This window comes from Protopterus annectens, chromosome 2.part1 (genome assembly GCF_019279795.1).
Source record: "Protopterus annectens isolate FY-2018-M chromosome 2.part1, PAN1.0, whole genome shotgun sequence".
NCBI lineage: Eukaryota > Metazoa > Chordata > Ceratodontiformes > Protopteridae > Protopterus > Protopterus annectens.
The window spans coordinates 1,704,485,519-1,704,501,975 of NC_056729.1; the positions used below are offsets into that span (position 1 = coordinate 1,704,485,519).

A 16,457-nucleotide genomic window follows, 5' to 3' on the forward strand; every position below is an offset into this window, starting at 1 on the left:
TCTGAGCAAGCAGTGCGACTGAATAGAGCTGGAGTTCTTTCAGTCGGGCAGCATAGGACAGATGTTTGAGACCCTTTATCCTTTTGGTGAGGAACTTTTGTGGCCTCTCCAGCTGCTGCAAGTGTCGGGTCAGATACATTCGAATGGGGCATTGTACTCAATCATTGGTCTGATGAGTGATGAGTATAGGGAGACTATGACCTCCCTTGATCTAGATGAGAATCCCTTCATGATAAGGTGGGCAATGTAGAAGGTCTTCCTAACTACTTTAGCTACATGGGTGTCGAATGACAGACTACTATCAACCTGGGTCCCCAGGTCCCTGATAACTTCTTCTGTGCTCAGTGGATTGCCACCTATTTGGTAGCTAGGGGTAACCTTGTTTTTCCCGAAGGGTATGACTATGCATTTTTTGGCATTTAACTTTAGGCCATGGCTCTGGCACCAGTTATCCGTTTCTGTGAGACCCTTCTGAAGGATATCTGTGTCAGATGTGTTTTCTACTATGGCCAGTTTGCAGTCATCTGCAAACTTTGTCAGCCATAACCCTCCTGTGTTTGCTTGTACTTCGGAAAAGTAGATGCCAAACAAGAGTGGGCCCAGGACTGAGCCCTGTGGTACACCACTTGTGACAGGCTTTGAGTCTGACATGGCGCCAGCAACTCTGACCCTGTGGGTTCTGTCACTCAGCCAGTTTGCAACCCATCTTGTGATGTATGGGTTAACATTTAAGCTGATGAGTTTTTCAATGATACCCGAGTGGGGTATTGTATCGAAGGCCTTCGCCAGATCGAGGTAGGCTGTATGGACTGCCTTTCCCTCATCAATGGCTTTGGTGACTGTTTCGAAAAAGTCAACCAAGTTTAGAAGGCATGATCTGCCTTTGACAAAGCCAAACTGGGATGGATCCAAAGTCTGCAAATTCCCTATGTCTTTATTTATGAGGTCCATTATGATCCTCTCCACTGGCACAGTCTCTCTGTGCTCTTTATTGCCAGAGGAAAAAGAAGCAGTCTCTCCTTCTATTTCACAGCTCACTTTTTGTTGGACAAACTTTTGTATTTTCTCCTTAGCATGCACTTCATCAAAAAATTATTCTGTCCCTCCAGGGAAGAATATTTTGAAAATAGCTGGGGACAGCAGTTTGAATCTCATGCTTGCTTCTTGATATTCCCTGAATAGTGGAATAAATTTGCTCATCTTCGGTCTGGTGTACAATGAATAACCATTCTCAAAAAACACTCTGTTGTCTCACTTTTCATACTTTGTCCTTCTTTCACAATGTTGCCAGAATCAACTCCTTCTGCTGGTAGGACTGCATATCATATTTACTACTAAAGGTCTAGGTTGCTTTCTCATAGCCAAGTTTGGAGCATACAACATGTGCCCTTTCAACTAACAGATCCTGCTGTGGACTACCATTCCAGTTGCTTATTTATGCTTTCATAAAATTAATACAGTCTGTTCCTTCCAGCTTCTGTGGTACAGCTGAAAATCTCAGGTTTCTCCTACGTGTTCTGTCCTCTAACTCTATTATTTTTTTAAACATCTCTTCCTGAGAAGTCTTATATTCAGCCAGCCTTTTCTTCATTTTGACCTCTGATTTCTGCAGTTTTATAAGCTCATCTGAATATCTGTTTAAAGCTTCTTTCATTTTTTTCAGTGTTTTGTTGTCTGGTTCATATGTTCATAGGTGTACTAGGTTAATGGCCCTGGGGCCTTTACAAGCCTAGCCATATGATTACCCTGGCATCGTGCTACCCGACCTTAGTTCCCAGTGCCTCTGTCGAGTAGACCCACTGGAGTTATCCACAGGGTGAATTTTCTATTTCCCATCCACTAATCAAGATTTCTCTTAAAGAGGGTCGGCGAGGTGCTCTCCTTGACATGTATGGGAAGTCTATTCTATAGCATGGACAGTCTCTGGGTTATGAACCTGTCCCTCCAGTACGTTCTGTTTATTTATTGTATTTATTTATTTTACATTTGTTGACCAAGATAGTCCGACTGGATACATGTCCATTTTCAGCGGAGGCCCAGGGAGAAAAGCTCCACATAGCAATACAACATAAGTGAATATAGTACAACATAATTTCCATAGATTGAGAGAGGAAGCAATTTATGTCAACAATTCATCTGTAATACAGCATACCTGTATTCTAGTGTATTAAAACATGCATAGATAGATTAATTTCATTGAGGTGTCTTACGAAGAGTATAGAGATGATGCTAGTCAGGAGTAGAGCAAGGACATAGCCAGTGTGATTTTAAATATTTTTTGAGACTTTTCTTGAATAGGGGTAGTGAGGATTCCTGAGAAATGTGGTCAGGAAGTAAGTTCCAAATTTTGCCAACAGAGATGGCAAACAGAGCATCCCCTGCCAAGTTGTTGGATTTGAAAGTTAGCACCAGTAGTCTATAAGATGAGCGTAGTGGCCTGTGGGTATAATGCGGGTAGATAGTGTTTTTAAGTGCAGGTGTGTTATGTGGTTGGTTGAGGACTTTGTGTGCTACTATGAGTTGGATGAACTGCAGTAGAGCAGGCAGTTCAAGCCATCCTAAAGTATTTAGATTCTGACAGTGGTGTGTCCTATATGCCATGCCAGTAGCAAACCTAGCTATGTGGTTGTAACAGCAGGATAATTTACTCAGATCGGTTTTGTTCAGGTTTGTGAATAGAGGGGATGCATAAAGAAGGGTAGAGAGTAAGTGGGATCGGGCAATGACAGCTCTAGCATGAGCCATAAGGAAAGGTTTGATTTTATATTGGGAGCCAAGTTTTTTATTAATGGTTTTGACAGTCTGATTGATATGAATGTCAAATTAGAGGTTATTGTCTCTAGTACCTCCCAGGAGCTTGGTGTGGACTTCAGGAGAGATACTGGTGCCGTTTTTAGAGTTTATGGTAAAAAAATGGAGGGGAGGACCTGCAAGTGGGAGAGAATAGAATCAGCTTAGTTTTCTTAGGATTTAAGAGCAAAAGTTGATTAGTGAGTCAGTTTTCCATGGTGATTAAAGTGTTTTGTGTTAAGTGTCATTAGTTCATATGGAGAAGAGGCTGGGTTGAATCATCTGCATATTGAATGCAATATTGAATACAAGTGGCATTTGGGATGGCAGAGTGGGATGGCAGAGTGAAGATCATTAATAAAGATCATTAATAAAGATGGAGAAGAGAAGAGGACCAAGTATAGAGCCTTGGGGGACTCCAAGTGTGATGGGTAGCAGGGCAGATAGCTTATTTTTCCATAGGACAGCCTGCTGCCTACCAGAAAGGTAGGATTGAAACCACTGTAGTGAGTGAGAATCTAAGGAGATGGCCTTCAGAGTGTGGAGGAGAAGTGGATGGTTGACCATATCGAAGGCCTTGGACAGATCAAGGAAAAGTGCTGAGGAAAGTTTGTGATTATTACAATTGGTGTTAATGACATTGGAGAATGATAGGAGAGCTGAGGTGGTGCTGTGGTATGGTCTGAAGCAGTGTTGCGAGTCAGCCAACAATTTGTTCTGGATAAGGTGGGGCATAAGTTGTTTATGTACGCATTTCTCCATAATTTTGGCGAGTGGCGACAGAATGGCTATTGGTCGGAAGTTTGACAGTTTTCTGGAGTTACCTCCTTTATGTAGGGGTATAATATGGGCTATTTTCCATATTCAGGGGATGGTACCTTCGGAAATAGGTCTGTTGATTAACATAGAGACAGGGCATGCTATGGCATTGGTGGCTTTTTGCAAGTACTCTGCATGGAGGAGGTCAGAGGCTAGGGTGGTAGGTTTTAGTTTCTTAATTAGGGCTCGGATTAGGGAAGCATGAACAGGTTGAAAACTAAAGCATGGTAGAGTTTTGGATATGACAGCACTAAGATTAGAGCCGGTGGGGGTAAGTTGGTCGGCTAGAGACTGGATAGTTTCTGTGAAGAAGCTGTTAAAGGTATTAGCAATGTCCTCAGGAGGTTTGAGATTGGAAACTGAAGGAGCTGGGGTGGGGGTTTGGCCAGGGTGAAGGAGCTTGTTAATTCCAGCCCAGAATTCCTGGGGGTTGTTGTGGTGTTTCTGTTGCAGGTGGCAGTAGTAGTTGTTTTATCTAAAATAATATATTTTTTAGTATAATTTCTTAGCTGCCGATATCTGAGGTGGTCATGTGTAGTTTTTGTAGCATGCCAGGTGGTCCATGCTTTATTTCTATGTAAGATTTTAGATTTAGTTTCTTTTGCCAGCCACAGTGCAATGTTTGTTTTGGTTCTAATAATTCGGGTAGAGGCTTGGGAATAGAGGATGGCAAGGAATTTGGTATTGAAATAGGCCACTGAAGCTATTTTAGGAGTGACCAATTGCAAGCCTTGAGTTCATTTTGAAACTTTTCAGAGTTAAAGTTCTTGTTGATTGTGGTAATGAGGTTGAGGCCTCTGGAGTGTGTGGTGTGGAGGAACTGGGATTTCTTTAGATGTAGCATTTCTAACAGAGCTTAGTCCACCATGGCTTTGTAAGTCAAGCAGAGATTGCCTCTAAATAAGCAATATGAGACAAAGAATAGTTGGAGTTTTTTGAGTCTGACCATACAGGACAAGTGTTTAAGGCCTATGATCCTCTTTGTGAGGTACTTTGCTGGCCTCTCAAGTTGTTGCAGGTGTCTAGTGAGGTACATGCCAAATGGGGTATTGTACTTGATGACTGGCCTAATGAGGAAAGAGTAGATGGAGACAATGACCTCTTTCTTCCTGGATACAAAACCCTTAATAATGAGATGTGCCACACAGAAGGACTTTCTGACCACAGTGGCAATGTGGTGATCAAAAGAGAGGCTGCTGTCAACCTGTGTTCCCAGATCTCTCATAAAGCCTTCTGTGTTCAGTGGACTACCATCAATGTGGTAATTCATGGGAATTGTTTTTTCCCAAACGGGATGACAACATTTTTTTGGCACTGAGCTTAAGGCCATGGTTCTGACACCAGTCTTTGGTGTCAGTGAGGCCATTCTATAGGATGTCAACATCACTTTGGGAGTTAATAATAGCTCATAACTTGCAATCATCTGTGAACTTTTTTCAGCCAGAGTCCCTTTGTGTTGGCCTGGGCTTCAGAGAAGTAGATACCAAACAGGCGAAGACCCAGGACCGAACCTTGTGGGACTCCACTTGTGACTAGTCGGCAGTTTGACCTGAAGTCAGCTACTTTCATATTGTGGGTTCTGTGAGCCAGTTTGCAACCCACCTAGTGATATAGAGGTTGATGCCTAGCTTAGTGAGTTTTTCTATGATTCCTAAGTGAGGAATGGCATCAAAGCCCTTGGTCAGATCAAGGTAGGCTGTATGAACCCAGCTTGCCTTCATCCACAGCTCTGGTGATTGACTCAAAGAAGTCGACCAAGTTCAGCAGGCATGATCTAGCCTTCACAAAACCAAATTGTGTGGGATCCAGAGTTTGGAGATTCCCTATATCCTTGTTTATTAGGTCCATGATGATGTATTCCATAGCTTTGCATATCAAACTCGTCAAGGTACTGGGGCGATAGTTCCCAGGGTCAGTATTCGCTCCTCCTTTGTGGAGAGGGATGACTGTAGCAGTGTGCCATTTGGTAGGGACAAAGCCTGAGGTGAGGCTGTGATTGAACAGGGCACACAGGTGAGGTGCCAGTTCACTCTGTAGTTTATGTAGAACACAGCCAGGGATACTGTCAGGTCCCATAGAACCTGTATTCTTGGCCTTGGACAGTGCTGTTTTTACCTCTGCAGCAGTAATACTGGGTGCCTGGCAATCTACTGGTATTATGATTGGTCCTTTGGGGGAAGGGGTAAAGATGGCACTGAATCTGTTGGCCAGTATATTGGCAATATCTGTTGGCTCTGTATAGGAGGTACCATTGTGCAGTAGCACGGTGCAAATCTGGGTATTGCCATGGATATCTTTACATAACTACAGAAGGCCTTGTGGTTGTCTTTACTAACTGCTGCAATTTTGTTCTCGCAGCTAGCTTTAGAGGATTTGATGAGGGATCTCAACTTTTTGTTGAGGCTGATAAGGGAGTTTTTTCCAGTCTTGGGACTTCACCTTATTCTGCATCAGTTTCCTCCTTCTGTTGGTAGAGTTTGTTTATGGCAGGGGACCACCAGATTGGCTTCCTTTGTCTGGAGGAGAGCATCTTGGTTCTGTTGGGTATGGCGAGATCCAAGCATTTATGCACGTGCTCGTACAGTGCACTGGTGTATGATTCGTCAGTCATGTAACTATTCTCCTTTTGCATGGGTATCGTGAAGTTAGCCACCTCTGTTTTTAGGAGCGCAAAGTTAGTTTTGGAGAAACTGTTCATGGTTGTTACCTTTGTGGGGGTGGGGGGTGGGCGGGATGTAGATTTCCAAGGTGATTAGTTTGTGGGATGGATGACTTCCCAAGGGATACTACTATGCATTTCTTGGCATTTAGTTTTAATCTATGGCTCTGACACCAGTTGTTTGCCTATGTCAGCCCCTCCTGGAGAACATTTGTGTCAGTGTGAGATTCAATGACAGCTTCTAATTTGCAATCATCTGCAAATTTAGTTAGCCAGAGACCGCTGACATTGGCCTTGACTTCTGAGAAGTACATGCCAAAAAGGAGTGGTCCAGGGACTGATCCCTGAGGAACTCCACTTATGACTGGCCTCTTTGTAGAGGTGGACTCCCCAGTTCTAACTTACTGGGTCCTGTCTGTGAGCCAGCTGGCTATCCACCGGGTGACATACAGGTTTGTACCTAACCTCTTGAGTTTGTCAACAATGCCCAAGTGGGTTATTGTGTCAAATGCCTTGGCCAGGTCAAGGTAGGCAGTGTGAACGATTCTGCCCTTATCCATTGCTTTGGTGACCTTCTCCAAGAAGTCCACCAAGTTCAGTAGGCATGATATGGCCCTGACAAAACCAAACTGGGTTGGGTGCAGTGTCTGGAGGTTTACTATATCTCTTTTGATCATCTTCATTGTAATTCTTTCCATGGCTTTACATATATGACTAGTGAGACTTATGGGTCATGGTCTGTAGATGGCCCACCTTCGTGCAGAGGGATGACTATTGCCTTTCTCCATTTATGAGGCACAAAGTCTGTTTGGAGGCTATAGTTAAATAGGAATTCCAGACGCCTTGATAGGTTATGTTTTGTGATATTTAGAAGGCATCTTGGGATACTGTCTGGGACCACTGATGTAGTGTTCTTGGTCTTAGAGAGAGCATTAACGACCTGTTCCCCAGTGACAGTAGGGGGAGTTATATTTGATGATATTTCCTGAGGGAAGTTTGAGGGGGACAGAGGGGTAAAGTTGGAGCTGAATTTATCTGCTAGGAGGTTTGCTATGTTTTCTAGTTCATAATAGGTGGCTCCATTTACAATGAGCTCTGCACACAATTGTATATTGCCTTTAAGGTTGCGAACATAGCTAAAGAATGCTTTGTTGGTGTCCTTGGCCCGGGAAGCCATACTTACCTCAAATTTGGCTTTGGTAGATTGTATTTGTCCTCTGAGTTGTTTGTTTAGTTTAATGAGGTACTCTTATCCTGCTGGGCGCTGCACCTCCTAATTTTTGCCATGATTTTCTTCCTCCTGTTACACAGCCTACTGATTTTGTGATTTCACCAGGTTGGCTTGTTTTTTGAGTTAGTTCTGTACTTCTTCCTGGTGTGTACAGTTGCCTCTATGCAGCTATTAACATGCTTATACAGAGTTTCTGTGAACAGTTCTGCATAGGCAGCAGTGTTGTCAGGGTTTATGGGGGGCTTGAAATTTTGCCAGGTTGTCACTTAATAGCAGAAGGTTACCCTTAGAATAGTTCCTAAATATTCCGGGTAAAACTTGGACCCCCAGCTATACCGCTGGGGATCCAAGTTTTATTTTTACTTCAAAGGAGGCTATTTTGTGGTCTGACCTTACCAGAGAAGGCAGTACAGTAGGGGGTGTGCAGCAGTCTCCCATAGTGAGGACCAGATCCAGTATGGTTGCACTTCTAGTTGGTGTACTGGCTATTTGGCCCAGGGAGTTTGTGTTTACAAAATCCAGGAATTCTTTGTGCACATATGTTTGGTGTCATTTAGGATTTTCAGTTAATAGTGGGGTAATTAAAGTCACCTATGAATATGGTATTGGGTTGAATAGTTAGCGTTTCTAATAAGTTTAAATACATGATATGGGTTTCCTGGGTCATAGAGGGGGACCTACAGCTTGCAAAGAAGTGGTACTGGATTTTACCTATAGTGATTTGAAAATGGAGCAGCTCAAGTGCATTGTCCTGTTTGACCAGCCTTGAAGTATATTTAATTTTGATGTAAATAGAGACATCTCCACCTTTAGTCCCTGCTTGTGAAGTAGCTGGCCTAAATATGTGGAACGAATTATAACCTTGCACTGTTGAGGCTTTAAAATATGTCTCAGTGATCGCACAGATATCAGCATTCTCTAGGGTAAAGAGAGCTTCTAGAGACTGGAGTTTTTTGTTTATACTCCTAGCACTGAGCAGTAACACTTTAGATTTTCTTGGTTCTGATTTGCTATGTTGGAAGTACTTTCAGTTTGGCATTGCCCAAAAAAGGCACTGTGGGGGAAGACAATGTTTTAGCTAATATTCAAAAGCCTAGAGGGGAGAGGTGCAGACCATCCATGGCAAAGCAGTGTGGTCTGTTGACCATCTCCTTCCATTCTGACAAATATTGCATCCCCTTAGAATGACACCCGAAACAAAGCCAATTATTAAGGTCAATCATCTTTTGTTCATATTGTGGCATCAACCATGGAGAAAGTAAAATATTGCTCACCGCTAGCCTCATACAAGCCTGAGACACATATTTCGAGAGCTCCATGATGTCTCTCTTCATACAGTTTTGGGAGGTACATCTCATTTACTCATTTGGTCATTTGCTCACACATGGACTATGACCGAGTCATATTGGTAAATGTGGTCCAATGACCTTAGTGCATGCTTAATGTGGTGGATCCCAGCCCCTGATAAGCAACTGACCATAACTTTCTCCTTACTCAGCCTGGTGAGAGGGACATCAGTGTGTCTCACGATGGAGTCTCCAATGACTAGAATGTTGGATGGTGTGGTGGCTTGCCTTATGGGCTTAGAGGTAGAGGCTCCATGAGAAGTAGTTCTACGTGTTGATGTGGGTGTTGTTTTGAAAGTGTGCACTTCAGACTCCTGAGGATATTTGTTATGTGTACTTTGTCCATGAGGGTCTTTGTGGTTTAGGAAGGTTACATGTAAGTGCCTATGCATATGTGGACTGATATGTTTGCTTTGAATTGTGCACGATGGTTGCATCATGTGTACTACTGATAAAAGTACTTCTAATGTCAGTAAGGTTATGTGAGAGCTTAGTGCAAAAAATCTAGACAAAGGCAAACAAAATGGGGAGACAAAGGTTAAAAATAAGGACATATTTTAAATACTGCTCTTATAAACCTAGAAAGTTGCTCGAGTAACACGAGCTGTTTAAACATAGATTTTTTTGAAGTATTTGAAGTCTGAAACTCAAATGTATGTCATTATTTAGTTACTTCAATCCTCAGATCATCCCAGTGATTTGCCAGAAAAAAAACACAAATTTTATAAGGAACAGACCAAAAATATCAGCCAAAATCTGGACAGTTCAGAGGTATGCTTTAAAGGTTATGCCCTTGACCATGAGTACAGCTGACAGGTTTCCACAAGAAATGGCCAAATGTAGGGTTCGTCTTCCAGAGAAAGAGTACTACTGAGGTGAATCTGTTTACACAAGCTGCTCCAGATATTAATGAGTTTTTTCATTAAATCTCAAAATGAGGATGATGCAAGTAAATCAAAATGATGACTTATTATGTTATGCAAGTGGATAGATATTACCTCATTGAGTCAATGTGTATTACTTAAGAACTGTGTGGGTTCATGACTTGAGCTTTTATGTCTGAAGACTTTTTGTGGATGAATGCTTACAATTTTCAACCTAATTAAAACAGCACTTGTGTCTGTTATTGCGACTTAATTTAGGTTTTGGTCCCATTACATTTATGCATTATGTTTCCAGAAATTGTTATGGCACCCCATCATGATTCTGATCTTCCAAATTGCTAGTGTCCAAAACTGTTCAATTGTGAGCTTTAAAAAATATAATGTGTGTGTGTGTGTGTGTGTGTGTGTGTGTGTGTATGTGTGTTTGTGCGTGCATGCGCGTCTCACTCTCTCTCTAAATATACATATATATTTATACACACACACACACACACACACATATATATATATATATATATATATATATATATACACACACACACACGTGTGTGTGTACACACACATGCGCGCGCACGCACACACACACACACACACTCTCTCTCTCCCTCTCTATATATATATATATATATATATATATATATATACACATACATACACACATATGCGCGATCCATACGGATCACCGAAAGACAACATAACCGAAAGAGATTCAGCCAGGCAAAATTTCACGCAAGTATGCCTGTTGCGGAGATCGCACTACAGTGGGGATAAGGGAAAATTCCCTTTTTCCTCACTGTAGTGCGACCTCGGAGAGAGAATATTTAAGTAGGGGGGTGTGGGGGGTGCTGGGGGGCTTGCCCCCTTGCAAAAACGTAAAGGTAATGTTTTATTTTTTTTAAACACATTTTAACTAAAGCGCTTTTTCGGTGAACGCGCTTTCGTTAAAGTGTGTTCGGTGATTGTGGATTCGAACTATTGAACTTTCGTTCAATAGTCCTAGATCCATATATATATATATATATATATATATATATATATATATATATATATATATATATATATATATACACACACACACACACACACACACACACACACACACACACACACACACACTCACACACACATACATACTTTTTGCAGGGGGGGATTGTTTTACCTCCACATCTCTTTCTTCTTAATATAATAAACTGAAGGCACTACCTCTGAAGAAAAAGTGCAAGGCACCCCCCTCCCCCTCATACACACACACGTTTCAGCAACCTAGAAGATCTGTTTTGGGCACTGGAATTACAAAAGGATTCCACTTTTACAATGGCTGCCTGCTTGTTTGAGTTAATATCCCCAAGCTATACAAGCAAGTAAAGACAACAGTCAAGCAACTTTTGAACTAATCAATATTCTGGGTCACTTGTCTACAAGAAAAAAAAAGAACTACACCCGGATGGCTAGACAGGACTATGCTGTTAAAGGTATTCTGGCTTATTTCAGTACTTTTCCAGTGGATATGCTCTTCCAGAGTATTTATAATTTAAACTTCAATTAAGAGAACATGAGCAAAATTTCTCCAATGCTCTCAAATTATAATTTGCCAATTCCATGAAGCCTTCATAAGGCAGCACCATATGTTACATTACAGGAGTGTTTGCAATGATAAGATGCCACCAAAAACCACTAAGCTAGAAATGCACTTCCCTAACAACTTAACAGAGAACATGCTGTAAATACTCTTCTTGACTTTTCCAGAAATACCTGAAGATCTGCTTCTGACATGAGAAGAATATTGGCCAAGTCTTGTTTCAACTGCTTTGCCAAATCCTTCCAATTTAGCGGCACTGCAATGTCAACTTCATCTTCAGTCACTGATTCACGCATTAACCAAGCTGTGCCACCATCAACTAGAAGAAAATGAGAAAAACATAAGAGAAATGATGTCCCAGGAAACGATCTTTGATTTCATTCAGCACTACAGTAAAAATCATTCCTAACTGGATAATTTCAGTTGCAGAACACTCGCAGTACTTTTTAACTCTGCTGATACTATTACAGATGACCGTCAGCTAACGAAGGTTTTGATAAGACAAACATTAAACTCTTTTCAAAACAGCAAACAATGAACCACTGCAAAACACTGAAAAATCAGCTAAAATGTAATCATTTTACTATCAAAGAAAATAAACTCAGGAACACTATTAAACAAACGATCAAAAGGACCATAATATGCCTCGTTATATACATCTTTAAGTAGACACACTTAAAAGTTTGCACCTCCAAAAAACACTTAATATTGCACACTTCTCAAACTTGAGCAACATTGCACGTGACAATCCTAGTGTAAATTTATATCTACCCATCCAATCATCAACACTAGCCTCAAAGGTAAAGAGTAGTACTTTGTTTGCCCTGTAGTGGTACCTTATTCCATAGGTTGGGAATATGTTGATTTAAATTACAAGTAATCTCAGTGGTATCCCCGAAGTCTCAAACAAACCACTAAACAAGTGTAGTGGGTCCAAAAACAAAACCGTGTAAGAAACTTCTCTTTGTGGAAGATTTTCAATCCTTATATATAGTTAATCAATGTATACTAATCACATCAGATAATGTTGTAGAAATAGCAAAGTTAAACTCGTCCTAATAAAAAAAATAATAAAAAATATAAAATTTGAAATACTATACAAAATTATTAAGTATTAAAAAGTAATCCAAGCCAGGTAGGAAGTCTGTTTCCAGTCGAAAATCTGTTAAGTGCACAGACAAGTGATCCAAGTAAAACAAAAATAATAGAGCAACAGCCTTCTAACTATATATATATATATATATATATATATATATATATATATATATATATATATATATATATATATACATATATACACACACACACAGACACACACACACACACTTTTTATCAGGCAAGGGAGTGGTTTATTGTGCTGTAAAACAAAGTGTTATTGGTATACATGTTAAATTTACATCCCTTACCCCATCAGTGCGACATTCCAGCTGGTCCTGCCCTACTTAGTAGCTGTCATAACAATATAACCCTTATGTACTTTACATAAAATTAATAATGATGTGGTACCACTTATTTAACCAGATTATTAAGTCTGTGATTTTATCCAAAGACAATATACTACATGGCTGGAAATATATACATCTTAGACCATATAACAATCTAAAAACATAAATAAATATATACATATACGCTTTGCATGCAAAAAATCCATTGTAAAAATCATATTCTATTTCCATAACCTATTATTAACAAAGATCGCTTTCGTCCTTCTAGAGTTCTTCAGGTCTGTGTACAAGAACACTAAAAACTATCTACAAAAATATTACTGTACGATTAGTTAGTAATTTAGTTACCTACGTCTCAAGTGAGTCTTACTTGCTGGTGCAGACTTAGGTCCCTAACATGGGTGTTTGTAGAGCCACTGAGTTTGCAAAGAAATGGAAGGTCAAGTAGCATTGGGTCTTCCATGGTTCAAAAAGTGAGACACAGGTCACCTTGGAGCAGCCTATAAGTTATTGAGTATAAGGACAGTTATGCTAATCTATCGGGATAGTTAAAGGAATCTGGACTTTTAATTTTTTTTTTGATTAGGTATCTTTGGAACCTTTCAGGATGAGAAACATGCTTGGACTTATACATAACAGCAGCGGTATTGTACTCAATGATAAGTCTGATGAGGGAAGACTTCAGCGGTAGAATAGCTTCTCTGGATCTGGATCTTTAAGATATTCCCTTGGAAATTAAATGAGTCAGATATAAAAAGGGTTTCCTGTCTATGGGCGAAAAATAATGGCAGACAGAGAGAGTTCTTCTATAAATACACAGGTCTATTATTCCAAGCAAAAGAGAAAAGAAAAGCCTCTTAGGTTCACAGGTTGCTACTGGGCTATCTGCCCAAAGGCATATATTAGCCCAGCCACATTGTGCGGTATTCACCGCCCCTTTAGTAGTTCCCTAGACCCTTGTACTAGCAGCTAGTACCCTTGGCCCCTATCTAGTAGTGCTGTTGGTGTGATCCCGGTGTGAACTTTCTGTTACCCATCCATTCATCAAGGTTCCTCTTGAAGAGTGATAGTGAGGGGCTCTGTCTTACGTACATCGGGACCCTGTTCCATAGTAAGGGAAGTCTCTGCGAAGGGAATCTATCCCTCCAGCATGTTCTATTCATTGTTGTGTTGAGGTTTATATTCCTAGAGCGCGTAGCTCGAGTAGATTTGGTTTTGCTAAGATGGAGCATGTTCAACAATTCTAGGTTGGACATGGCTCTGTACGTTAGACAGAGATCGCCTCTGAGAAAGTGGTATGCAACAGAGAACAGTCTTAGCTTTTTCAATAGTGCTGCATAGGGCAACTGTTTGAGGCCAGTAATCCTCTTGGTTAGGTACCTTTGTGGTCTCTCCAGCTGCTGGAGATGTCTAGCCAGGTACATTCCAATTGGTGCATTGTACTCAATAATGGGTCTGATGAGGGAAGAGTAGAGGGGCACCATTACATCCTTAGATCTTGATGCGAACCCTTTCGTGATCAGATGGGTCACATAGAAGGATTTTCTAACCACTCTGGCAACATGGTTATCAAAGGAAAGCTGACTATCTACTTGCGTCCCTAGATCCCTTATTTCTTCTTCAGATTTCAGGGGATTACCTCCTATGTTGTAGTTTGCGGGTACTCTGTTTTTTCCAAAGGGGATTACTACGCACTTTTTTGCATTTAGCTTGAGACCATGGCTTTGACACCATGCATCAGTCTCATTTAGGCCCTTCTGGAGGATCTCCATGTCGGCCGGAGACTCTATTATAGCACCCAGTTTGCAGTCGTCCACAAACTTAGTCAGCCACAGCCCTTCCATGCTTGCCTGTACTTCTGAGAAGTATATGCCAAACAGGAGGGGCCCCAGGACAGAGCCCTGAGGCACACCACTAGTTACTGGTCTGGATTTGGACATAGATCCCACTACTCTTACTTTATGGGATCTGTCTGAGAGCCAGTTTGCGATCCATCTTGTGATGCAAGTGTTTATGCCCAATAATACCTGAATGGGGAATGGTGTCAAATGCTTTAGCAAGGTCAGGGTAAGCCATGTGTTCCTCCTTTCCCTTATCTATAGCCTGAGTAACTGTCTCAGAGAAATCCACCAGGTTCAGGAGGCATGATTTGCCCTTGATGAAGCCAAACTGTGTGGAAGTCCAGCAACTGGAGGTTTCCAATCTCTCCATTTATGAGTTCCATAATGATTCGCTCCATAGCCTTACAGATTAGACTGGTCAGGCTTATTGGTCGGTAGTTCCCAGGGTCAGTTGTGGCCCCACCCTTGTGTAGCAGGACGACCATTGCCGTGCGCCATTCTATGGGCACATATCCTGTGGGCACATATCCTGTGGAGAGGCTGAGACTGAACAGGGTATTAAGATGCGGGGTTAATTCTTTTTGGAGCTTGCGTATGACACAGCCTGGGACACCATCTGGTCCCATGGAGGCAGTGTTTTTTGTTAACCAACGTATCAGTAATAACTGGACTTACACAATCCCCTGGAATGGTAATAGGCCCTGTAGGTGGTGGTGGTGTGGGGGGGGGGGGATTTGCACTGAACCTGTCAGCCAAGATGTTGGCAATGTCAGAAGGGTCAGTGTATTTTGTTCCATTTTGTACTAGCTCAGAACAGACCTGAGCATTGCCATTTAGGTTTTTGACGTAGCCATAGAAGGCCTTATGGTTATCCTTGGCAACTTTCTTTTCAAAATTAGCTTTAGTTGACTTGATGAAGGCCCTCAATTTCTTACTAATGCTGATCAGGGATGATTTTTCTACTTGAGATTTGGCCTTTTTTTGTATAAGTCTCCTCCTTTTATTGTAAAGTTTGCTTATGGCCAGGGTTCACCAGACTGGTTTCTTCTTGCTTCAGGAAGGAGTCTTGGTTTTATTTGGGATAGTACGGTCCATGCAATCCTGAAGATGCATATAGAGTACCTTGGTGTAGGATTCCACATCCTGGATATCATTACCCTTCTGCAAGGGAATAGTGAAGCTTTCCACTTTGGATGCAAGTAGTTTGAAGTTTGCTTTGGAAAGGTTTTTGACTATGGTTTCTTTGACTGGGGGAGGTGGAGGGGTGAGGATGTCCAGGGTTATCAGTTTGTGGTCAGATCTGACCAAGGAGGGAGTGATAACGGGTGTGGTACAATGGGCGCCCATATTTGTGATGATTAAATCCAATATGTTGTCCCCTCTAATGGGGCAACATGCTAGTTGTTCAAGGGCATTTGAATTTATAAATTCTATGAATCGCTGAGCATAGCAGTTGGAACATTGGTAGTTCACCCAGTCTATACCAGGGTAGTTTAAATCACCCAAGATTATGGTGTTGGGTAGGACCTTTATATTTTCCAATGTCTCAAGGAATGCAGAGTGAGCATCTTGGAACATGGTGGGTGATCTATAACCGGCTACGAATTGAAATGTGGTTTTGCCTGCTGATAGTTGCGCATGGATGATCTCTGAGGCATCATGCTGCGCTACTAACCTGGAGATATGGGTATCCTTGATGAATATGGATATGGATACACCTCCGCCCTTTGTACTTCGATCCAGTAACTGAGGCCGGAAGGTATGATATGGATTGTAACCTGGCAGTGCTGGGGTGCTCTCTTGAGCCTTGATCCAGGTTTCCGTCACTGCATAAACATCGATTTTCTCCATGCTGAGGAGAGC

The 16,457-nt window shown here is 41.5% G+C and overlaps 1 protein-coding gene across 3 annotated transcripts in view; it reads right to left on the reverse strand.

Annotated features, from left to right (window-relative positions):
• DFFA (DNA fragmentation factor subunit alpha) overlaps positions 1–16,457 on the reverse strand; it is a 561,231-nt gene that overhangs the window by 190,075 nt on the left and 354,699 nt on the right. For all 3 annotated transcript variants that reach the window (XM_044063154.1, XM_044063153.1, XM_044063155.1), the window contains exon 3: positions 11,482–11,627. In XM_044063154.1, the coding sequence (XP_043919089.1) occupies positions 11,482–11,627 (146 nt within the window). The remainder of the gene's footprint in view (positions 1–11,481; positions 11,628–16,457) is intronic.